General features: G+C 34.0%; 1 protein-coding gene across 1 annotated transcript; it reads right to left on the bottom strand.

Annotated features, from left to right (window-relative positions):
• Window positions 1–12,720: 12,720 nt before the first annotated feature.
• On the bottom strand, window positions 12,721–21,832 carry RERGL (RERG like). The gene is made up of 5 exons (XM_046642512.1): window positions 21,740–21,832; window positions 20,618–20,674; window positions 16,552–16,625; window positions 15,467–15,615; window positions 12,721–13,113 (listed from the first exon to the last, which is right to left on the bottom strand). Exons 1-5 carry the CDS (start codon window positions 21,789–21,791, stop codon window positions 12,831–12,833), a joined length of 615 nt encoding a protein of 204 aa, XP_046498468.1. The 5' UTR covers window positions 21,792–21,832; the 3' UTR covers window positions 12,721–12,830.
• Window positions 21,833–25,618: the final 3,786 nt, after the last annotated feature.

The following is a 25,618-nucleotide window of genomic DNA, read 5'->3' as shown; positions in this document are numbered from 1 at the left end:
TTTCATTGAGTAGGTAAAAGTCACTACAATTCTCAGTCTATATTAATGCATTGTCATCCTAGCGTATCAGTTTCTAGTGAGTTTGAATAGCGTAAATAAAACTACTGAAATCTGAAGGCTACCAGGCAAAGCAATAAAACTGAGATAATTCATATTTACAAATGGAGAGTAGGTCCGGAAATAGAATATACCTTGGGAAATATTCCCTAAATATGAAACAAAACAAAAAGGACACACATCTCTCTTAAGTTTGGCTTATTTTTAACAACATCTGAGATGAAACAGGACAGTTTCCTCTCCAATCCAGTGGCTTTGTAACTTTTATAATAACAATGAAATTTCTGTTTACTGAAATACTCAGCCATTTAAGACAGAAAACTGAAGAAAATTAATATTTTTTATTGTTATTTTTCCCCTTTTACAGCAACAGTAATCCCTTCAGTGCTCTTGTTTTTTTTTAAAATTTTACCTTTTGGTCTGTATGTTCATTTTCCCTCAGATCATAAGTAATTGGGTAGCCAGGTGTGTGGGTGTGTGTGTGAGTGAGCGAGAGAGAGAGAAAAAGAGAGAGAGAGAATTTGTATGTGTGACTTTTTAAAAAACTCTTCCAATAAAATCACTAAGATTTTGCTTTTCCTTCTCCCCACATTTGACAGATATAAACATGAAGATAAGAATCATGATAGGCTGCTGAATAGTTTATCTGTTTGTAGTTTAGCTTCAAATATATGACTCTAAAATTCAGAATAGATACATCACTTGGTGTAGTTCAGATAATTGATTCATAAGTCAGCTACATCAGGCAGGTTTTGATGGTATCTTTATAAATAGGCCGGAGCTTTCAAATGCCTGATGGTATCTCTCATGCTGACATGAAAGGCATTTAGAGGTTGGAATATGCTACCAGTACGACTAGCATTCTCGATATACTTCATGAGGCCTATTAGCTTCCTATAGTACAAGTTACAAAATATCACTGAAATGTAATAAATCAAATGATAATACAAGAAATGCTTTTATAATTGTGTTTTAAAGAAGCAGTGTGACATAATGACTTTTATATTAGGTGTTTAGAAATAAAAACACAAGCAATTTTAATATGCTTAAGACAAAAACAAAAACAGTAATAAAACAGGAGGATTAAAAAGTCCAGAGACATACCCCCTGGTGCATACTGCTAAGATGTTTTCTCATCCATGTGTGAGTTCAATTGAGCCTGCCTTTGTAAAGTACATTCACTCAATCTGTCTTCATAATTTCAGATGCATGCGCACACATCTCTTATCCTAAAATTAGGTAAAGGATTAGGAATTTGCATATTGAGCTATTTATCAAACAACCGTAAACATAGAAGATTCAAAGCTAGAAGTAATATATTACACAAATTTATTTGTTAATTCTAACCAGGTTCCCTGTGCACTTTGTGAATTTCTTTATATTTTTCACAACTACTGAGGCCAAGCATTCTATACCACACGTTATGCTATCCCCTATCATCTTCTCCCTGACTGCTGTCCTATCCTGACTTCCAGCTCAGTTCTAGGTCCCTAGAGGACTTTTTCCACAGCATGGAAATACTTCTTTCTAGATACTGTTCCCTCATGCCATTCTGTCCCACAAAAACATGCATCCAACCCTTATAATCCTAGAAGATATCTATATCCATTTGAAGGAAATCGGAATATGTCACCCCTAAATATGCCACTTTGGCGTATTGATTATTTGAATTCAAGGGAGTTAAGAAACAGCAGGTGAAAGAAGGAGATTCTGACCATCCTTTTTCTTCCAAAAAGTTCCTCAGCAAATGTCTAAAAGTCCACAACACAAAACACACCCGAAAGAAGCCCTTCGAATGTCCCAAATTTGGAAACTGTTACTTTCAGAAGGCGAACCTCTTAGAGGATGACACCTGGAATTGTACGAACTGCTGGGAATAGGTCTTCACATCCCGGGAGTGCCAAGAGACCTTCTGCTGGAGGATGGAGCTGCGAGTGCACAAGGCGTTTCACACGGGGAGATGCCCCACAACTGTTCTTCCTGCTCCCAGCAGTTCATGAAGAAGGACTTGCGAGCCACAGGATCAAGCTGCATGGAGCCCCCAAGCCCCATGCCTGTCCCACCTGTGACAAGTGCATCTTGTCCCCAACAGAGCTGAAGTTACACGAGACTTTCAAGCACTGCAGAGAGAAGCTGTTTGTGTGCAAGCTGTGCGGCACCAGGCCTCCAGTCGAAATGGCTTGTGGATGCCCATCAAAGCCAAGCATGGGAAGGAATGTGGCTTTCTCCGACTCCTGTGGCATGCCTATCCTTCTGAGCTGATTTATTTTTCTCTTTAGTCCTTATGGACTCGTCTGTATTTAAAGATCCTGTATAATTTACATATTTTGTTTATCATTATCTCTTCCCACCAAAAGAGAGGCTTTATGAGGGTATGGAGTTTTATATGTTTCATTTGCTGCTCTATCCCCAAAGCTTAGAACAAAGCCCGGCCCATAACAGATAGTCAATAAACATTAATTGTTTTGTTTTTAAAAAGAGTATACATGTTTTATGTTTGTAAGAGTGAAGACAAGAATGGAAGAAATGCCCCAAACTAATAATACTGAATACTCTGGAAGTGATAATTTGAGAATGGTGTAAGAAAACTATCAGCATTTTTGAGATTTATATTATTTTTAAACTTTCTATTTATTAACATGTATTTCTATGATAAAAGAATATTATAATAAAACTATTAAAGATAATAGCACAGTTAATATGCCGTATAATAGGCATTCAAATATTCTATTCAATAAGTATGTTATGGGCTCCAAAAATGTGCCAGACACTGTGGAAGGCCCTGGGAAGATGGTCATGAGCGACAAGCACAAGTACTCCACTTTTGTGCAGCTTAATGTTATTTGGTTGTATTCATCACATAAATTTTGCACATTCTTTCTACTGATTGTAATAAGTGCGTGTTCTTTCTGTTGTTTATGAAGTTACATTTATATTTATGAAAAAAGGCAAACTGATTTCTAGATCGCTTGGAAGGGGACACAAGGGAGGTGTCCAGGATCATGGAAATGTTCTATATCATGATTTGATGGCAGCTACACAGGTGAATACATTTGTTAAAATTCATTCAACTGTGCACTTAAAATATGTGCATTTGATTGTATGTAAATTATCTTAATAAAAAATTCAAAAATATATATCCTTTTTGCTCCAAATTATAAATATAACACATGCTCTTTAAAATATTGATTGGAGAGAGGAAATTCATCTTTAAAATAGGAAATAAATGTGATTAAGGTCTGGGATTTGATTTAGGTTGACAAATAAAGATCTATAAGATCTTAATAATAATGCTAAGCTGTGCAGAGAGTTTTATAATCCATATAAAAATTTTGACTATGCAAATCAGCTCAATAAACTCTTTCCCAATATTTGTAAATATGAAATAATCTTTAACTGTCCTTTAATTACAAAAGTAATTAATGTTCATTTACAGAAAATTTGGAAAGCAGAGAGAAAATCATCCCAGGACTAATAATCATTTGGCGTCTTCCTTTGCAACCATTTGTCTAGATACATTTGTACATAAATGAAATCATACTTAACTATACTTTTGTATCTTGCTTTTATATTTATTATCAAAGCATAGACATCTCCCCATAAAATTAAAAACCAGTTGTAGAGATGATTTTAAATGTGTGTATATTTTTCAGTAGCAAATGTGTGGTGGAAAGAGCAGTTTAGAGCCAGCTATGTTTATCTGTGAATCCCAGCTCAGGCAATAACTGAACTTTGACCCAGATTAATCTTTTTATCTATGTTGAGGTGTGTAAATGATGTAACTAAGCTCTGTAAAATAGATAATATCTTCTTGCACAGTACTCTTCTATATTTACATAAAATATATTTAAACCATCTAGCTCTGCACTACATACCTAGTATTACTCAATAAGTGATGGTATGGTCCACATACCGTAATTATTTTAACCATATTGTTAGACAATAATATTGTTTAAATTTTTCTTTGCTATAATGAAATGTACTTGAAATAGTCTGTTTTTCTGATTCGCCATTGCCGATATTTCCAGAAATGTTGGTTTAGGGTCACTGATGATAAATAATATCACATATATAATTCTATGCATATAATTAGATTTGCAACAATTTCTTTTATATGATAGCCTTCTAATTCCTAAATTCTTAATTTTGATTATTTTTTATTTATTGGGATTGGAACTTTGATAATCTTTTAGTAACTCTGAGTATATTTTTCAGAGCACTTGCACATCTGAAAATACCTTTCATCTTTATATCTCAACTAGAATTTATGTCTTTATTACTCGAGTTTTGCAAAAGTTTCCCTCAAAACTCTTCAGACTTTTCAGTTTTCTTAACCAACTTTTCTGCCATATAGTTGCAAAGAAATTTAAACCATGCTGATTTTTTTCCATTTTACCTGTTTTATCTTTCTGGGATACCAAAATACATGTTGTGGGGTTTTTTTCCTGAAACACACTGAATCATATTTGAGATGTAGAATTCTATCTTCTTGCACTCCCAAGATAGCGACTGTTGCTTCTACTGTGAATTTCTGAGTTCATATGCCAGGAATATGTGCTATTATTATTTTAGGTTAGGTTCTAATCTTCATACCTATAATATTTATTTATATTATGATACGGTATTTTGTATATTCATTTCTTTGTCTTCCTTCATGTTGTTAAAAATCTTGTCATTTTACATCAGTACCATTTAGCTGATTTTCTGTAATGCCAATTCAACTCTTTATTGCCTAAAATATAGATTTTAAAGTCTGTTCTAGACTTCCTATTTTATTTTTCATTTAGAAATTATTTTCAGATATATACTTTCTCCTTTCAAATTAATATTGCTACGTTCTTGTCTTGAAGAATATTTTCAAAAATCCATTATTATTAATGTGTATGTGTGATGGAGGAGATTATCTGTTTGTTCTTATGTTGCTTGACCCCTATAAAAGGAAAGATGTTCTATGGTCTGGTTTGTCGACACATGGTGCACTTATTGTATCCTTATCTTCATCACCTTCTCAATCACTATTGTTGGAAGGGATAGTGTAGCTCTCTCAAATCTCATAGTAGCAGTCTGGTTGTTGTGCCCATTTCAGCATACTTTCTTATCCATGATCAGAATTGATTTAGCTTGACTGTGCTTTATTGAGGTGGGAAGTGGTTCCCAAACTCACCATCCTTTCATTACAGGGAAGAAAAGATATGTCATGAATAACACAACACAAATTATTTTTTGGTTTTTGTTTTAACAAATGCTATACATGACTAATTCTAAACCACAGCTCTTTGAGCTCCTGCCCCAATATTTCTGACAACTAAATCTCCACTTCATCTGTGTTTGCCTTTACCCATGAATACCAGACAGGCTGAGAAACAGTTTGCCACTACCATTTTTCTTATTCCTGTAGCTGTGAAGGTTTAAAGAAAGATAGGAGATGTTGGTAATGGGTTCTGAGTGATAAGAGACAGATGTGGCTATTTCAGAAAATCATTCCCATGGAGAAGAAGGACAGATGGCCAGTTTTCTGGTTGTGTAAAGCTTGTGGGCAAGCTAAGACTTAAGCAAAGGGTAATATATTATAGCTACCTGTCACCAGGCAAACTGCATTTTTAGTCCAAAAGGTAGCACAAACATAAGCCATGATTTTACCTCTCATTTCAATTCTCAATTCAGTTAGTGAAATGCTGAATTTCTGTTGTATGAAATTTCAGTGCTATTCTAGACTGTCGTTATTCAAATTAAAAAATAGAATTTTAATATAAAATTATGAAATAGCAGGTTCAGTCCTCCTACCCTCATGACTAAAAAATGTATGCCAATGTGTCTGTTATATTTAAGTTCTTTAATAGATAATATTTACTGGTGGCTGTGCAAAGGTAAAATAAAATCATTGAAGCTATATTGTCTTATATTTTCCTTATAGAAGGAATTCATTTCACTTGAAGCTATTTAATAAAAGAGCATCATTAATCAAAGTTTTCTGCTTATTTTTCACTATTTTTCATCAACAATGTTTTGTGAGTGTCCTCTACCAGATGATTGCCACAGCAGTAGGTGTTACTTAAAGAAAAAAGTAGTATAAGCATTTGCTGCTCTATTCCTGAATTTTGAGAATATTGAATATCACAAAGTAGTATATTTATTTTAAAAAGTGAAAAATGTAGTAGGAGAAAATATGTTTTCCAAAATATCATTTTCTCATTTTGTATAGTTTCTCAGTGACATATTATTGACTGTTACAGAATAAGAGCCCCCAAAGTGTTGAAAAGGACCTTGAAGTATTTGGTAATGCCTGTCCCAGTCTCCACATACACAGTTGCCAGAGAAGGGGATCAATGGTCATCTTGCTCCATTTCACTACCCAATAATCCTCACTTTCAGGACTGGTTTTTTTTTTCAACTAATCCAAATTTCACAAGTCACAATTGAAATTCATTTTACATAGTCTGTAGTGGATGTGACTTCTGTCTTGAAATTTCTATTTTCTATTTAGGATACTTTTTCTTTTTGGTACAAAATTCTTCATTTGTCAATCTTTCTTTTAGGTTTAATTTTCTATTATTTTATATATATCCACTAATTCTTCTCCAAATTCTGATTTTTGCTAAGAATAGGCACATTATCTCATAGTATCTCAGTTATATTCCTCTTTCCTCTGAACTGTTCACCCAATCTCATTTTTGTCTCATGCCCACTTATTTTAACTATAATGCTAAATTACTCAGCGACTACTCACTTTTTGTAACTCCAAATCAATCGTTATAACACTTGTACATATCCAGTCATTCCTCATTTTATCATTGCTCCATTTTCTTTCTCTTCCAAAAGGATCCATCCTGGAATCTGTCTTTCTCCAATTTTATGATTTTGAATGTGACTTTTGTCATGTTAATTCACCTTGCTTCTATTATTTTGCTATTCCCATTCTTTCTTTGTTTTTAATTCACTTGATATTTTGTATTCCTTCTGACAGGATGGGTTATTCTCAGGTTAAAGAGATATGTATATATATATTTTAGATATATATATAAAGGTATATAATATATATTCATATATTACTAATAGCAAGCCAGCCCTGGTGCTCTAGTGGTTAAGATTCCGCGCTCTCACTACCATAGTGTGAGTTCCCTTCTGCGTCAGGGAACCACATTACCGTCTGTTGATTGTCATACTGTGATGTCTGCATGTTTCTATGATGCTGAAAGCTCTGCCACAGGTATTTCAAATACCAGCAGGGTTACCCACGGTGAACAGGTTTCAGTGGATCTTCCAGACTAACACAGACTAGGAAGAATGACCCAGTCACCCATTTCCAAGAAAATTGGCCATCAAAACCCTATAAATAGCAGTGGAGCATTGTCTGATATAGCGCCAGAAGATGAGAGAATGGCGCAAAAAGACTGGGCAGGGTTCCACTCTGCTGTACACATGGTCATTAGGAGTTGGAATTAACTTGAGGCCGTTAACAACAAATTACTAGTAGTATATCTATATATAAAAACACATAAACACGTATAGATGTGTGTTAGTCATAGTCTACAAATACATTTAGCTTCAAAATGTTGTTATTAAAAACCAGCAAATGGTAAAAATATTCAAATTTCATAACATTTAAACTATTTTTGAGCAAGTTTTGCTTAAAACCTCTCCTATTGTGGAGAATAACAATGTAAGTAAAATATAGACGTCTTTTACTTAAGGCCTCAAAATCTTCTGATTCATCTTTAGTCCTATGAAATAGTCTAAAACCTACAGCAGTAACTCATGGTCATACTTTCATGTAATGGCAAGTAACTCCATCTCTAACTCTCCTTCAATTTTCTGCTTTTTCTTAATTCTTTATGCCTTAATAGTTCCAAGATTACTGAAATTTTGGTCAAATTCCACATTGCAACTGATACTTTATAATCTGCTCATTTCCTCCTTAGAGGAGATTCTAGTCCCATTATTAAAAATAAGCTTGTTTTATCTCTATCCAAAAGACAGAAAAATAACCCGTTTGGTGGTTTACATGTTTGAAAATCATCGTGAACTTCTTCTTTGCTTTGAAATAATATATTGTCACTATAGAGTCTATTTCCAATTTATAGTGTGTCTTTTCTTCAGGAATTTAAAATACTTCAAATAATCCGGGCTTTGCCTGATTCTCCTAGAATTCTACAGTATGACTGATAACTGCCTTTAGAATCCCTAATAGCTAAATTACAATTATTATGCAAAGTCCTACAATAGACAGTTATATGGATTGTTAAATGACTTTGCCTTTTTTGCAAACTATAATCATTTTCCTTTATTAGCTGAAGGATTTCATAATTTAAGGAAGATGAGAAACCTATAAGTCACGCTTTCAAATAAGGAACATGGATATTGCAAACATTAAATTCCCCCATAAAAATGTTAAGGCATCATTAAACTAGGTTCAGATTAATACAATTCAGTCAACTCTAGATAGATATCTCCCATAATAAGCTGAAACAATACCTAGTGATCTAAGATGTAAAATATTTTACTACAGCCAATTTATAAACCTATAAAACATACAGGTATCATTCAACCTTTTTATTAATAGTGCATGCCTTGTATTAAATCAAAACCATTTTAAAGGCCCCTCCCCTTTGGCATCCCCTTCCTCAGTATCGCCCCTCATTATGTGTTATCTCATTGAAGCTCATCTGAAGTGAATGACAGCATCTTTTTTACTAGAAGCAGCATAGGCAATTCCCAGCCTAGTGATACAGCTTAACTATCTCTGAGATTTATAGACACACTTGCTATCTTCAACCTACAACATTCTATGGCCTAATGTTGATGTATTTGTCTCTCTTTAAGTAGATGCAGTTTTCTCACTTTGGAAAACTGCAGTTTATTGTTTTTTAGATTTTTGAAATTTGCTTTACACGTGAATTATATTCACAAGAAAATTGATGTTGGGACAACTTCATGTTCTGCACTATTTTGAAGCTGGTTGGAAGAATCCTTTTTTCACTGTTTTTCCCCACTAAGAAAGCCAAACATTTCATGTTGGCTGAATTGCTGAGAATTTTAATACATTATCTGTTCTGGTTATCTACTGCCATGTAACAACTCTAAAACATAATGGTTTAACAACTGTAAAACAAAACCTATATTTATTACGCTCACAAATATGCAATTATGGCAAGATTTTGTGGGAATAACTCATCTCTGCTCCACCTGGCATTAGCTGGGGTCATCCAAGTTTAGAGGCTGGAATTACCTGAAGATTTTGCTCATGTATTTGGTGGCTGTGTGGTCACTAACCCCACGTGGTATCCCCAGCCTGGTGCCTTCAGGCAGCCAGATTCATACTTGTTGACTCATGGCTCCCAAAACAGAGTCCCAGGGAAGAAGAGATGGGAGCTCCAGCTCCTTTTCCAACCTGGTCTCATAAGTCCTACCCTTTACTTCCACCTCATTCTGTTTGCTAAATGAGAGTCAACAAGGATGATCCAGAATCAAGGGGCAGGGAATTAGACTCAAGTTTTTGATGGGAGAAGTGTCAAAAATGTGCGAACATGTTTTAAAACCATCACATCATAAAAGGGGAAATTATCCATGACTATCAAATATCACTCTGAAAAATAATCAACTCTTATTTCTAAAGTTGCTTCACAGAAACTACTTTTAAAATGTAAGTTCTTTTTTATGTGAAGTAGTGTTTTTTTCCAGCTTTAATGAGGTATAATTGACAAATAAAATTGTAATATATTTAGTGTACAACATGACGATTTGATATACATGTACATTGTAAAATGATTACCACAACCAAGTTAATTAACACATCTATCACCTCACACAATTATCTTTTTTATTTTTTTGGTGAGAACACGTGTTCTTATTACTATTCCATAGACTGCTTATAACAATATATGTCATCTCAGGTCATATTGCTAAAAAAAAAGTATAATAAATAAAATTTTAAAATATATAGAAATATAAGTATTATTCTTAACAGAAATTTTGAACAGCTCGATATGTTGTTTTCAAATCAAAATCATCCCAAAAGAATTTTTCTTTAACTGAGAAAGTAATTTTAAAGAATGAAGACCAAATCTCTAAAAGTGAGATCATCCAAGAGAATAATAAGAACAAAATAAAACAATAAAAAAATTAAAGTATAATGGTTAAACTGATATATATTTATGCATATACATATATATATAGTCCATATTGAGACTATGAAAGATTAATAAAATCCCTATAAATAGTTGGCCAAAAAAAGTGTATCACTGAATTTGCTAGGTAACATTACACAATAAAAGTTTATTTCTCATTTACATAGCAATCTAATCTTAATGTTCCTAGCTGATAGGAAGCTCTCCTCACTTAAGCTTGATGTATTACTGCCAGCCGAAGGAGGACTATGCCTCATTACACAGTGGTTACCATGAAGTTCGTTAGTGGAAGATAATTATCCCATTTTCCAGAGCTTCAAGAAGTACACTTTGCTGTCTATATGTTAGGTAACGTGGCACATGGTACACATTTCTAGGCAGTGATCAATGCTTTTGCCAATTGGCCAGAGGTCTGTAAGAGGTAAGACTGGAAGATCAGTGACAAGAAGGACTGGAGAAAGAGTGTGTGAATGGATCTCTTAGAGAAGGCATAAAATATACAGATCTTTGTGTACCATGTTAATGCCCATCAGAGAGCATCCGCCAATGAGAACTCACTTTACAATCAGATGGACAAGATGACCTGTCCTGCAGATAACAACCTGCCTCTTTTCTTGGCCGCATTTTTGCTTATGAAATGGATCCATGATGACAGTGGCCATGGTGGCAGGGATGGAAGCAATGCATGGGCCCACAATACGGACTTTGCCTCAATATCGTTGTTTGAGCATGTCACTTTAAGTTTCCAATCAGCCAATATCAGAAGTGGAGCCTCTACCCCGGATATAGCATCATTTATTTGGAGGCTGAGTGGGTGGATAACAAGGAACAGAATAAATGCTGGCATCTAGATTCTGCTGTTCCAGGATTCTATTACTTGCACTGATATTGAGGAGTGCGCTTCAATGGCAATATCCCCACTGCCAACTCTGACCCTTAGAGCACAGTCACTATCAAGCTTCTCAAAGTTGCTTGTGCCCCCTTACCAGTGCACTCCTCACTTCCTTAGTAAAGGAAGTTCATCTGAATTGTCCCATGGAACACAGTCAGATGGTGGATTCCTGGGTCCAACCTACCATATCAATTCTAACTCCTCTATCTTTATGTCTTCTGAACTATTTTATATACTACCACACAATGTTCTGTTATTTCCATTACCTCCACCCTAGTATAATCTGTTCAGACATCTAATGAACAGCAAGACTATATGGATGGGCTCTAGGTATCTCTTCTAAAATATGGAATCATGACTCATGGTGAGTAATGCCATGCCAAGGAATTCTCCCCTATGCAGTCTAATAGTCTGTGTCACCCGTCCCCAATTCCACTCTACCACCCTCTACTCAAGATCTTCCACCTTGGGCCCCAGGCTCTGGCTGATACAGGTTAACCAAGTGTGTGTAGCATCGCTTGTACTCCCGGTTTAACTTCTCTGAGACCTAACCTGAATTATCAGCAATTTGGCTCAAGTTAGGCCTAAGACTGTAATTTGAAATACAATGGTGGCAAGCTCAGCAAAGGACAACAGCAGTGGTACTGAAGTCCAGGAGGTAAACAGTTGATTTCTGAAGGAAACTGTACTCAAAGTAATCTGAGAAGGCCCCAAATGTCTGTATCTAATACAATATTTCTTTCAGGGCAATAAGACCTTCAAAGATATATATTTACCAATTGGTTTTTATATTTTTCTTTCCCTATGATGTATGAACTTATATATGAACTAAAAAAAGGCTAGTCTTTTGATATAAAAAGGATCATAGCTATATAAGTTAACTTCTGCATGATAATGGCCCTTGTTAGCATAGCATAAAAGGAAAGGCAGATTTTTTTCATCATCAGACCAACTACAAGCTATGTACTCATGGACAAGGAATTTAACTTCTTAAGGCCTAAATTGTACATAAAATTTGTGTAACATCAAGTAAGTCGCTGGATTATTGTAAAGACATTTTAAAAATTAAATCCACGCATTTCTATTAAATAGATCATGTATTTTGATAAATTGATAAATTCAGTTTTATAATATATTAATTATATGAATATAACTATATGTTTCATTCAAAATAAATAAATAAAATAAAGGTAAGCTGAGACCTATGGAATGGTAGTTTAATGAAATTATAGCATCAGAGCTTATTTGACCAGGCAAACCATATAGTAATCCACCAAAAGTTACACTGAGTGTTATTTTGTGTAATAAAAGGTGAAGTGTGAAGCAGAGTGTACATGATACACATAATCAAAAGAGCAAACTATAGGGGTCAGCCCAGTGGTGCAGTGGTTAAGTGAGCACGTTCTGCTTCTCGGCCACCCCGGGTTCACCAGTTCGGATCCCGGGTGTGGACATGTCACCGCTTAGCATGCCATGCTGTGGTAGGCGTCCCACATATAAAATAGAGGAAGATGGGCACAGATGTTAGCTCAGGGCCAGGCTTCCTCAGCAAAAAGGGGAGGACTGGCAGTAGTTAGCTCAGGGCTAATCTTCCTCGAAGAAGAAAATAAAAGCAAACTATATATATAGAAAATATAGACGTGGTTCATGTTCAATTATTTTATATCTCAGAGAATTATTTTTTTAATTGCATAGAAAGGGAAAATTTAATTATCATATGAATGTTTGAAACTCTCTGATATATGGTCACATGTCTACTAAACAGACTTCCGTCTCTTTCCAAATACATTATTGATCAATTTGGCCACTGATTTAGATCCACTGGGTCTTCTCTTTTCTTTGAGTTTGCAGTTTGTCAGGATATCTTTGATAATTCTGATAAACATCATTTCTACCTCCAGAGACTGCTCTGCTGCAGACAGTTCACAGAATTGGCATCGGTTATCCAGTGCCAGTTTCTGCCCTTCTTCCCAGCCAACCTCTCGCACATGACAGAGATCTTGTTTGTTACCAACCAAAAGCACTGCTGATTCCACCGTTCTGAAACACAGACAGACAATTCTTTAGCAACATTGTTTTAACAACTCTTTTTCTTATTAAGTACTTTTATATCAAAAATAACTATGGACCAGAAAAGAAAAAAATATTGTGCGTGTCTGTGCGTGATTTGTGGTTGTGTGTGTGTATAACACGTATCCCAATTTACTTACAAAAATTATTTCAGATAGAATGTAGTATACGATTCAGAAGCAACAAGGCTCTTAAAGATTAGGCTTTGAAGTGATACAAACCTTTTCTTGAATTATGACTGTGTTTACTAATGAGGAATGATTGCTACTTTTCCAACTTTCAATTTCCTTATACATAAAAAATGACAAAAATAGTCCTCGTCACACAGAATTATCATAGAAATTAAATGAAATAATGGATATAAAAATGCCTAGAACAAAGGCAGGCAATGAAAGGTGCTTACTACGTATTATTTTAATTTCCATATCAATTGAAAGAGGACTAACTAATGTGTCTTTACTAAATAGTTACTGTAATTGAACAATTTAGATATAGCTTACCTAACGGAAAATACTCAATACTAACTGCTATTTGTTTTTGTTAACATCCATTATAACACACTCTAGAGAAAATTTTACAGTCTCATGAACTTGTACAATTTTTATATTTATTTAAGAAATATGTTTCTTTGTTAAACAATGTCTTCTGTAAATATCAATATATTCTCCTTGGTTACGGTGAATCATACCTAAAAGAGAGTTTCATTTGAAGAATATAGTGAGACTATTAGTCCTTAAATGGCATGGAACTCTGCCAAGTTATCTATATTGGGAACAAATGGGTAAATGCAGTCTTAAGCTCTGTCTAAATGGATATTGCCCCCAGATTCCACTAAAAGTTGGTTTCATTCATGTGACAGCGTGAACTTTGAAGGAAAAAGCATTGTATGTGTTGGATTTTTGAGGGTATTAATAATATCTTCTTCTGAGAGTATTAATAATATCTTCTATATAGTTCAGAAAATTATTATAATGGAGTAATAGGGAGAGGTAAGTAAAATATTTTGAAGGATGAATCACAACTATCAGATGTAATTTTATAAAACAACGCCATACTTTGCTTTCCGAGTTTATCTGCAGATTGAGAACTGGAAAGACTGTAAAAATTATTATCGTACATAAAGAAGATTGCCAAAAATGTCAAATATGGTGGTTTTGTTTTTTACTTTTATATGTTTTTGAGTATTCTTGAATGATTCTTTTGATTTGGAGGAATATCAAAGGAATTTTATTTTTGTTCCTTACCTAAGTCATGGTGCTTAGATATAAGGCATTTAATGCTTGAAACAATGGAGCTCAAAGAATCAGTAATATTATAGGAAGTCAGAGTATGAAGGACTTAGTAAAATCGCATCCTTTCTCCTACCGTACTTCTATGTTTTACAATCAGAAAAATGAGGTATAGAGATTACGGGTTTTATCTAAGGTCAATCAGATATAAACAAGAATGTACATCAACTGACTCCAGGGAAACAGCCCTTTATCAATTATTATGTGATGGTTTCTTGATAGTGGGCATTTTTTTAAAAAATAGATATAAAAAGCACAAATACCAATTTACAATGATATCATTGTGCTTCTATGCTTCTCAGATTAGAATGTCATTTTAGACTCTAAGGGCAAATCTGGTTAGGAGCACAAAGAAACCCTTACATCAGTATGTTGAACAAAAATAAATATTTTAAATGAGAAAAGCTAAAATAATAAAAAATAAGGAAAAGGGGAAACTCATACGTTTAAATTTATATCTACTAATGCAAGAATGGTTTAAGGCAGAGTTATGTCTTTCCTCATAGTCACTTGTGTCAAGACAATTAACAACGGGAAATTGTTGATCAGCTCTTTATTTTAGGAGGTAAATGGAGAAAAATGTATTCTCATACTTCGAATTTTAACGGTTTGATTATGCAGCCTATTTCACTTTGATACATTAACACCCAGTTACTAGGAATTGGATGCCAAATGTAATAAATCTGGATTTATTTAGTATCCTTAACACTTTTGTGGGGATGAAAGGAAAGGTTGGAAAGCAGACTATCTTGTGCACAGAGGACCATTATTTTGCAAGTGAGTGTCCTGTTAACAATAGAAGCTGTCTTGTAACATAGCCATTTACTCAGGGCAAGTAACTGTTTATGTCAGCTAGGACATAAAGTATTCTCATCTTATTCCTTTTACTACATGTGTAACTCCTGTGGATTGGAAGGTGAATTGTTCAGGGCTGTTAAATTTTGTAATTGGAAGGCTGTATTAAACTCTTCTTAATGATGCTTACAGCTGTAGGATGATTTACTAAAAAGAAAGGAGAATGAAAAATATCTTACCGTTTACAATGACTAGTTTGTGGCTCCCGAATTCTGTAGATCAGTGCTTTTGCAAAAGCAAAGGAAGATCTGTCACTGATGTCATACACAATAACAAACCCGTCTGCCCAATGCAGCTCACTTGTGAGGGAAAATTTTCCTCTCTGTGGCTGAAAATAAACCAAATACACCAAAAGAGGTGAAATTTGACACCTGTATTTTACACTTGAGACAGTTAAATAATGGAGACCCATTTTACCTGAAAGAGACTTTAAAAATAACGATATTTTCTAAAATGTAGTTTCCCTGTTTCTCTCTTTCTTATCACCTCGTTTCTTTAATTAAAAGTGACTAAATTTTAAAAATAAAGTATAATAAAGTTATATCTATCTCATTTTACAACTTTTCTCTAAGAAAATATCTCCACCTTTTCTGAAAATTTGATAAGCTATATTAATTGTCTCTTGAATTAATATCCACATAGGTGGTTTGTAAACAAATATTTTCTATCTATGTTAGTAAACAGAATATCTACTGATTTTTGGTACTAGATTTAAATCAGTAAAAAAAAACAATATTGATAAGGTTTAGTTAAAAAGATTTAAGGGATATTTTATGTACCTAAAAGAATATGTCCCAGGGGGTTGTTTTGAAATCTTGAACAGCAGGCCATTTCTTCTCTTATTTATATAATCATATTTTAAATTTTTGGATTGAAATGGACAAAGGGGTTTGTACTCTTTTCTTACTTATGCTTTATTGATAGTGGTTAACAAAACTACAACGTACTGAAAATATAAAAACTGAATTGATAAGCCATTAAACTATTAACTTCTGGCAGCTAAACTGTGACCTGACAGAAATATACTATGAATGTAGCCTAATATTGCCATTTTAAAGATATCTGCAATATGATGATTATTGCCGTAACTTTACAGAGAAGCTAGATAATGGAATTTATGGCTAAAAGTAATCTTTCTCTCGAAATTTTAATAATTAAAATTTAGAAGAAACTTCGGTTTTAAGACTGGCAAATTTATACTTCCCCTTTCCAATCTTCTTCAAAACATGATTGAAAAAATAAAAGAGTATTTTGTTTCACTTACTTGAGAACAAGGGTCATATATTTCTAGAGTAAGTTGCTTCCCGTCCAAACACAAATGCTTATTATAGATAGATTCTGCAAAACATGAGTATATTATTGTCAGTATGAAAATACTCCAGAATAAAAAGTGGACTCATACTTGGATCACAGTCTTGCAAATTTGACTGGTCATACTTTAGAGGAGTAGTAGAGTGGCTTTTCCTTATTGCTAGTGGTTAAAAATTATGGATTTGTTATATTTGCTCGTATGTATCTCTTACAAATTAACTTAACCACCATATTTATTCAATTGTATGCTTTTGTGCTATTATATTTATTTTCCATCCTATTACTATGGATGAATTATCTGTGTTTCTATTTAAGGCCCATTCGTTCACTATGAAATAGTTACCATTCCCTCTGATCTACTGGAAGACATGGCTCCACCAATTCTGCCTCTTTCTTCTGCATCATAAATTTTTCCTTTTTACTATATCATTACTAACAGCTGAATTTTTCCTAACTCAATCCTTTGGATCCCACAGTGTCTTTCAACTATTGCCTTATTTCTCTGCTGGCCTTTCAGTAAGTATCTACACCCTCTGTGTCCAACTTCTCTCCTCGCATGCTTTTCCAATTATTCCAGTCAGGCTTTCACTCCAATTACCTAACTAAAACTGTTCAGATCAAGGTGATGGTTTTGGACTTTATGGTTGGTTCTTATCTTGATCTTACTCGCCCTAGCATGGCATTTATGTAGTTGATCACGCTTGCCTCCTTAAAAATGTTTTGTTCACATGGCTTTCAAAGCAAGACACTCTCCTGGTTTCTTCTTTATTCCTTCTTCCTCTGTATTAATCTTTTTTATTTGTCCCACCATATCTTCCCACACTTCAAATATGGATCCTGTTTATGAATCTCGTCTCTGTCTATACTCACGCTCATGCTAATCTCATCCAGTCAGAGTCTTTGTATAGAAATTATTGCCGATGAACCTAATTTAAATCTATAGCCCAGATCTCTTCTCTGAACTCCAGGCATAAACAACTACTGCTATTGGACATCTCTGTTTAGATACCCAATAGACATCTCAATCTTAAGACACTTAAAACTGAACCCCTGGTCTCCCTGTACAAATTCCATCTTCCACAGTTTCCCATTTCTTTAAATGACATATCCATAACTCCATTTTATCAAGTTAAGAGCCTTAAGGTCACTGTTGATTGTTTTTTCTCTTATATCCCATATTTATTCTTTTAAAAACTTCTTTTTGTTCTACCTTCAAAGTATATTTTGGATTTGTCTGCTTCTCATTACCTCCATTGCTAACTCTGGTCCAAGCCATCATTATTTTTTGATTAGATTATTGCAAAGTCCCCTAACTCATCTCTCTGCCTTCATTCTTCCCCTAACTCCCTTCTTGTGCCTAGTCTATTCTCAACACAGGAGCAAAAGTAAACCTCGTAGCCAGATCACAGCACTTGTCTGATAAAATTGTTCCAATGACTCCAACAGCTCTCTTAGATAAACCAAAACCTTTAAAATGCCTGAGAGTAGCCTTCATTATCTAGTCTCCCATTACTTCTATGACCTCAATAGATCTCTCTGGCTACTGTCTCTCAAATTCTCTCCACCAGAGCTACCCCATCCTCCATAACATTCCACAAATTTTTCAGAAAGTTCTTGCCTCAGAAATTTGATTTTTCTGCCTGGAATGTAATCCTTTAGACATCTTCATGGTTCAGTTTTCACCACCTTCATGCCTCTGTTCAAATGTCAGCATCTCAGCAAGGTCTAACCTGACGGGCTTACTTTAAATTACCACACACCATGTTAGTGCCACTCCCTCATGTTTTCCTTTTTGTCATAATATTTATCATCATATGACATAACTTATGCTTAATTGTTTTAATTGGCTGACCCTTGCTTCCAGATTGTAAATCTTATCAAGACTGGATCTTTATCTTTTATGTTCCCTGCTATAGCCTCTCTACCTAGAAGAGTACCTGGGATGTGGTAGGTGCTCAGTAGTATTTGTTGAGTGGAGGACTTCATTTCTGTAACCGTCCCTCCAGTGTTTTAATAAAAGGCCTGCTTCTCTCCAAAACAGCATACTGACACAAAAGCATGAGCCATTCTGGCAAATTCTCTGTAACCCACAGTAAGAAGATGCAGCAGACATTTGGGGAGCTAACTTCAGGGGGTTAGGGATGAATTTTAAAATTCATTTAGGTTACATTTAGAAAAATTGTTGTAGTTTCATTAAACTTTAAAATATGTTTTCAGACAGTTCATTCTAAACTTCGTAGGTTTACTACTGACCGTGAACCATAAAATTCCCTTCTAGACATTTAAAAATATCCACTCTCAAAACTCAAAAACTGTCAGCAAGGGTCACGGACTCTTAACTTTTTAGAATTTTATTATTTTCCCTTCTAGCCTTCATTTATAAGAGGAGTCATTTTTTCGCTAGTTTGTCCTCATATGGTGGTGACATTTGCTAATTTGGTTGTCTTTGGAAAATATCTCTACGTCTTATATTTTTAACAGAGATGTAACAGCAAGAAATGTGTATACTTCATTTGTTTATATAACTATATCTTATCAAAGATCAAGGTGATTTGTTGTTGCTGTTACTGTTGTTGTTTTTGGGTGTTGTTTCATTTACGTTTTGTTTTGTAGTTCTGGAACATTTTCTCATGCCTGACTCCTAGCTTGTGTTGACCTTTTTGACTGAGGTTGTTGACCTGAGAAATGAAACAAGAATTTTTCTTTCTATATATTTTTCTTTCTATAATCAGTTTTCAAGCACTTGCCCTACAATGTTCTCAATGTCATATGGACTGAGATGCTATTGGACACAAGTAGTAAACAACACAATGCAACACTTTGAAGCTATTTTCTAAAACACTCTAATAATGCTACCTCATGAATGATTTTTGTTGTTTATTTCTCATGGAAAAATGCTTGCAATCATAACTTTCCCTTACTCTAAGTATTATTGAACCCCTAAATCATTGTCCTTTCTCCAAATTCTCAGATGTGTTATAAATCCGTTGCTCTTGTTTAAAAATGAAAAACAGGGAGCCTGCCTGATAGTGCAGCGGTTAAGTGCGCACGTTCCACTTCGGCGGCCTGGGGTTTACTGCTTCAGATCCTGGGTGCAGACATGGCACCGCTTGGCAAGCCATGCTGTGGCAGGAGTCCCACATATAAAGTGCAGGAAGATGGGCATGGATGATAGCTCAGGCCAGTCTTCCTCACCAAAAAGAGGAGGATTGGTGGCAGATATTAGCTCAGGGCTAATCTTCCTCAAAAATAAAATAAAATAAAATAAAAATAAAAAACAGAAACCATTCCCCCCCATGCAATCAGGTAAGATATTAGTACCATTAAATTGATTAACTGCTAAGCCAAAAAATATACTCAAAACTCTGGCAAAATTCCCCACTTTTTATTAATTCCCCACTGTGGTATTTCCCATATGTCATGCTAATTCTGATCAAAATAACAGAAATTTTTTAATAGAGTTAGTGAAATTATCCTAAGATTATACCAAGCTGCCCTGGCATCTGTTTTAGAATTTCTCTGAAACTTACATAAGAAATCTAAATAATTATGATATGATCTTTAATCAAGGCATAATTTTCCTGTTATTTTCACATGGTTTTACAATTAAAATAAGCTTTATTTTGTACCTACTTGCTCTTTTATAATCAGTCTTATCTTTGTACAGATGTTTATTTAATTTCAAAATTGTTTCATAGTTTACAAAACTATTCATACTCACATACTCTACAATATTTGATGGAGGAGGAATTCTAGTTGTAATGTTCTTCTAATTCTAAACTGAAATCAACTGACTTTCTAAGCTATCTCACTTAGCATCAAATTGGGTGAATTTTATTATTAAAGAACATTTAATTCAAGTTTCTATTCTTGTATTTTTAACCAGAATCTGTGAATAAATAAGTTGCTTAAAAGTACAAAAAATGGAAGGCACTATCAAAATGCTTCTCTGATCTTAATCGCGGTTTAATTACTATGCTAAAATTTTAAGGTGAAAAAAATCTAAAGTAGTGACTTACCGAAATTAGAAGCATATTCTCCAATGAATCGCTTGGTAAGAAACCTTACTATGAGGGCTGCAAAACAAACAAGCTGGATTTAGAGTATTTTCTGTTGAGGATACAGATTATTTATTTATGTATAAGATTTTTATCTTTCAGCACAAAAATTACAAAACGTTAATGAAGACTTTAAAGCTTTACTAAATTCTGGTCTGAAGATTTCCACTGTACAAGCATGAAGACCAGGAAATTAGATGGAAAATGATCTTAGACCACTGCCCACTCAAATCACTATGTAATTAATTCATTAATGCAAACACATGGGACAACTCACTTTTTGTAACAGAAACAGATTTCTCCTTAAATCTGAGATACAAGAACTATAACCTCTCTTTATTTTTTTTATCAAATTAGATCTGACTCCAAAGTTCTACATGCTAACAGTAAGAACGACAATATCGAGCATTTGCAGATGTTTAAGGATACGGGGACTTCAAAATCTAGGAAATAGAGAAGGGACCTCTAGCGTCAGTTTATCTTATTGCAGCTTCTGGGTCTGGCCAGTTGTTAGGGTTCATTAGGCTTCAGTGGCTCCAGTGATGGTATCCTTACCACCATCATAATGTGACCAAAAACAAAACAAAATAAAACAAAAATGGCTTCCACAGTAAGGACACCTGTTGCTCAGTTCCCAGGCATCTCCAAAGCCACTCCCGTCCAAAGTCATTTCACCTCAATAATGCTGCATTTAAAAAACAATCCACAGATCTCCATACATTTCTCTTCACCCTTAGTCTCCAGGCAGAAGAATCCTTCCATGGTCATTGTTTGGCCACTGGTGGATGTGGGGGCAGTTGTGTTGGAGTGAGAAGTAGGTGGGACAGTGATGGAAGGATTTCCTGTTATTTCTATGAATTCTAAACATCAGTAGAACAAGATACAAATTAATATTTTAAATAGTTGTCTTGATTTATCTGTCTATAAATTCTATAAATATAGTTAATTGCATTACTTGCTATGAAAATGAAAAATAGTATGTAGTTAATGTATATAGTTATGTTTTATATATGACATATATATGTCAATATATCTCACTCTTCTTGTACTCTGCTCCATGCCATAGAAAACATCACCACTCACCAGATTTGCCTGTTCCTTCACCACCCAAGACAGCAAGTTTCACATCGTTCATCTTGCTTTACTTATACTCCTTGTTCAGTCCTGTCTTCTGGAACTGTGCTGACTTGAGTGAGGCGTATGTTTTCTTAAATCCTTTTTATTAATGCTGCTCTCATTTCTCTAAGGTCAACTCCGCCCCATACTCCTTCTATCCAATAACAACTTTAAAAATGTTTTCCTAGAGGAGTTTTGAACATATTCCATTAAAAAAGAAAAACATTGGAGTTAATATTTAGATGCTAATGCCTATTAAGCCAACAGTTATGAATTTGTACCAGAAGCTTAGCTCCCAACCCTCTAATTTTGTGTGCTTGGAATCTATCTTCTCCTAGGATCTAGAAAAATGTTCTGTCTTCATTAAGAAAGTTTTTAGAGGATAAGTAAACATTCCTGCAAATCTACTTTGATTGGATCAGTCTTGCTTTTTCTGTTAATACCCAAACCTATTGTCTTCTTAGGCTTCTTCTGTAAAGGACGAGGGGGAGTAAGTTAACTCAGTCATGAAAAGAAATGAGAGGAGGAAGAGGATGGCTGCCTCGTATGGTTAGTTTAGGGTTGACAGCAATGCACGTGAATATACAGCCCGTGATTTTTTGTCATATGAGACTCTTAAGGAGAAATGTGTGCACTACAGAGTTTGACCTTTCAAATATCTTCCTTAATAAGTAAGTTCTCTCTCTCTCTCCTTTTTTAAAATTTTATGCGAATTTTTAAAAAATTATGCCAATAAAATTTGTGGAAAAAGTAAAAGCAATCAACTTCACTTTGTTTAAAGAGCCATAAACAGAAAACTGTCATGTTTCCTTCTGCGGTACTTTGTAATTAGGAAACAGAAATGAAAAAAAGAAAGAAAATTTGGAAAAGATATTCCAACATAATTCACTCCTGCTGTGAAATGAAGAGGTAAATTTAATGTGTAAAATGACAACTCTTTCATACTTCTTTTCCACAATATTCCCTACTACTCCAAGTCCCCATATTGCTTTCTTCCCTTCTCTCTCCCCATTTGGATATGTATAAATTTGAGAGTTGAGAAAAGAGCACAACAAAAATAGAAGAATTTAATCTTTGAGTACTAAATTTTGAGTTTAATTTCCAGGCTGGATTGATCACCAGAATAATAACATGCTTTTTAAAAATGCATTCATTTAACAAACATTTCTTAATTGCCACTATATATTAAAGCTATGTTGTATTTATGAGGTTAATGATTTAACAGTGAATTTTCAGCCCTGATGGAGTCCACAGTCTAGTAAGAGAAAAGTGGAAACAATTAGAATTACAGTAAATATGATCATTGCCAAAATAGGACTCTGACCAAGGGCTGGGGAAAGCAGATCAGAGTATAGAAAGATCTTCAAGAGTTAGTAAAGCTTGAAACATGAGCAGGACCTCTAGCTAGAGGGAAGAAAAAGTGATTGAGGATTATGGAGATGTTTCTATTCCAAAAGAAGAAACAGACCCTGTGAAGAAAAAAGCCCAGAGAGAGTAGGACAGTTTGTGGGATCAACAAGGTAGCAGCTGAAACAACTTCAAATTTTCCTTTTATTACAAATTATTGGGAAAAAAATAAGCTATGTTCTCTCTCAAATTCATGCAACTCTATTAAAAATAATAAGAAAGGTTTGTTTTTATCAAGAAAGTTTACCAACTGATTTATTACTCTATGGAGATGAATGTCTTTTCCCTATTTGGAGAAATTCTATTCTTATTCACCAGAAACTTCTGACTGATGGCTTCTGGAAGTTTCATATATCTACTGACAAGAAGAGAAAACAACTTCTATAACATGCACAGTACTGTAAACAACATATGAATGGTTGCTATGAAGACACCTACATTCTTTCACCATATCTCCTTCCTCCCTAACGCCGTTTGGATTCCAAAAGTTAATCTAGCAAGGAAACAGCCTGGTATTGGAACAGAGTGAGGTTATAAACCTAAACGGAGAGAATGCAATTACGTGCACTCTTCTAAGAAATAAAAGTGCCAACATGTATTTTTCAGCCACAGACAAAGGGTGCTAAAATATTAATATTCTGATGGAAACACATTATTATACTACCTAGAAATTTCTCACTTCTCCCTAAAAAATCATCTATTGACAATCAAAACAATATCATTTTTATTACTTCATCTTTATTGAATGAACAAAAAATTATTGAGTGTCTACTATGACACTATTGGCATTATTGGCACTATTCTCAGTGCTAGAAACATATCAGTGAACAAAGTACTCAAGGAGCTTACATTCTGGTCATGAGAGACAGAGATTAAACATGGAAAAAGAAGCACCAAATTATATATTAGGTAATCAAGAATGCTATGATTTTTTCTATTTAGTTTTGTTTCTCTAAGTTCAGGTTAACCAGCTCTTCTCAGCTAATCTCATTTCCCTGTAGTTTCTGTTAGAAAAGCTGCATAATTTATCCACCAAAAACTTCAGATTCAGACAGGTGGAGTGATTCAACCAAATCAGCAAGGAAAAAGAATATCTTTATTCCATAATACTGCTCCAGAGCCTTGAAAAGATGGACTACTTCCCAAGTCATTCTCTGTGTCCATCATCATCCAAACCAGACATAAACGGCGTACATTGACACACACACAACAAAGAAACGCATGGGCCAATGTCGTTTATGAAAACAGATCCCAGTTGCTAAATACATAAGCAAATCAAATCCAGAAATGTATTTAAAGAGCAAGCATTACAAGCCAGTAGAATTTATTCTAAGAATGTCAAATAGGTTTAACAAGATTAGACTCTGTGGATGATTTAATCCATAACCAAGATCAAGGAGAAAAACTATGTGAACAACATACTCCCAAAATTTTCCTGAAATTTAACAATTATTTTTTTAAAAAATTTTCTAATCTAAAAATAAGAGATTTCTTAATTGTATTATATTTATATAATCAAAAATTTATTTAATAAAAAGGGTTATATTTTTAAAAGTCCAAATATAAAAAAAAAACAGCAAATATCTGTAGAATTATTACTCTTAATCTTCTTAAAAAAGGAGGTTGACTTTTACTTTTAAGCATAGAATTGGTGGTCCTGCCCAATACAATGAGGGGAAGAAAGAACATATATGGGAAGGAAGAGACAAAATGGTTACTATCTACAAATGATACTTTTCCTAAGGTATATTATCTACATTATTAGTATAGATAAGGCCATTTAGTAAGGTGGCCAGATGAAAGTAAACATACCAAAAGCAAAAATTCCAAATGATAATAGTAACAGCTAATACAAGTTCAAGTCATATTAAAAGACAATTTAAAAAATATTTTTCATATATATCACATTTAATCTTCTGAGAAACTCCACTACATAGGCACCATTATTAACTTCCAACATAATAGAAATACAGTCCTTTTCACAAAGAAAGGAAAAAAGGAATGCAAGGAAAAATAAAACTAAAAAGGAATGCAAAATATTTATATGACTAATTCTCTAATTCTTTAAAGATGGATAGTAAAAGAATATTTGGACATATGGGCAAACATGAATGTTTTAATTATTCTCAATGTTACAATTATTACCAAATTAATCTAAAGGTAAAATGTAATGACAATTAAAATCCCGACAAAAAAGGGTTATTGAATGTGGACAGCCTGTTTTGGAAAACAAAATATGCAAGAAGAATTGAGAAAGTTTTAGGTAAAATAGTGAGAAGATAAAATATCTCATGCATTATGCTAAAAATAATCAAATACTATTTTATTAGAACTGGATTGGTAGGCTCATTAATAAAATAGATTAAGTTTAGAAAGTGAGTATGTAGAAATGTATTTTATTATGAATATAAAGTTTTAAATATGTGCTATCCTTAAATT

Source organism: Equus quagga, chromosome 1, assembly GCF_021613505.1.
Source record: "Equus quagga isolate Etosha38 chromosome 1, UCLA_HA_Equagga_1.0, whole genome shotgun sequence".
Lineage (NCBI taxonomy): Eukaryota > Metazoa > Chordata > Mammalia > Perissodactyla > Equidae > Equus > Equus quagga.
This window is presented reverse-complemented; position numbering and strand designations above follow the sequence as displayed.

Coding starts and splice junctions, on each gene's coding strand:
- RERGL (XM_046642512.1), bottom strand. CDS start 21,791: ATGAACGATGTGAAACTTGCTGTCTTGGGTGGTGAAGGAACAGGCAAA. Junction 15,616..16,551: donor TATATGACCCTTGTTCTCAA/GTAAGTGAAACA, acceptor GTTTATTTTCAG/CCACAGAGAGGAAAATTTTC. Junction 13,114..15,466: donor CAAACTAGTCATTGTAAACG/GTAAGATATTTT, acceptor TCTGTGTTTCAG/AACGGTGGAATCAGCAGTGC.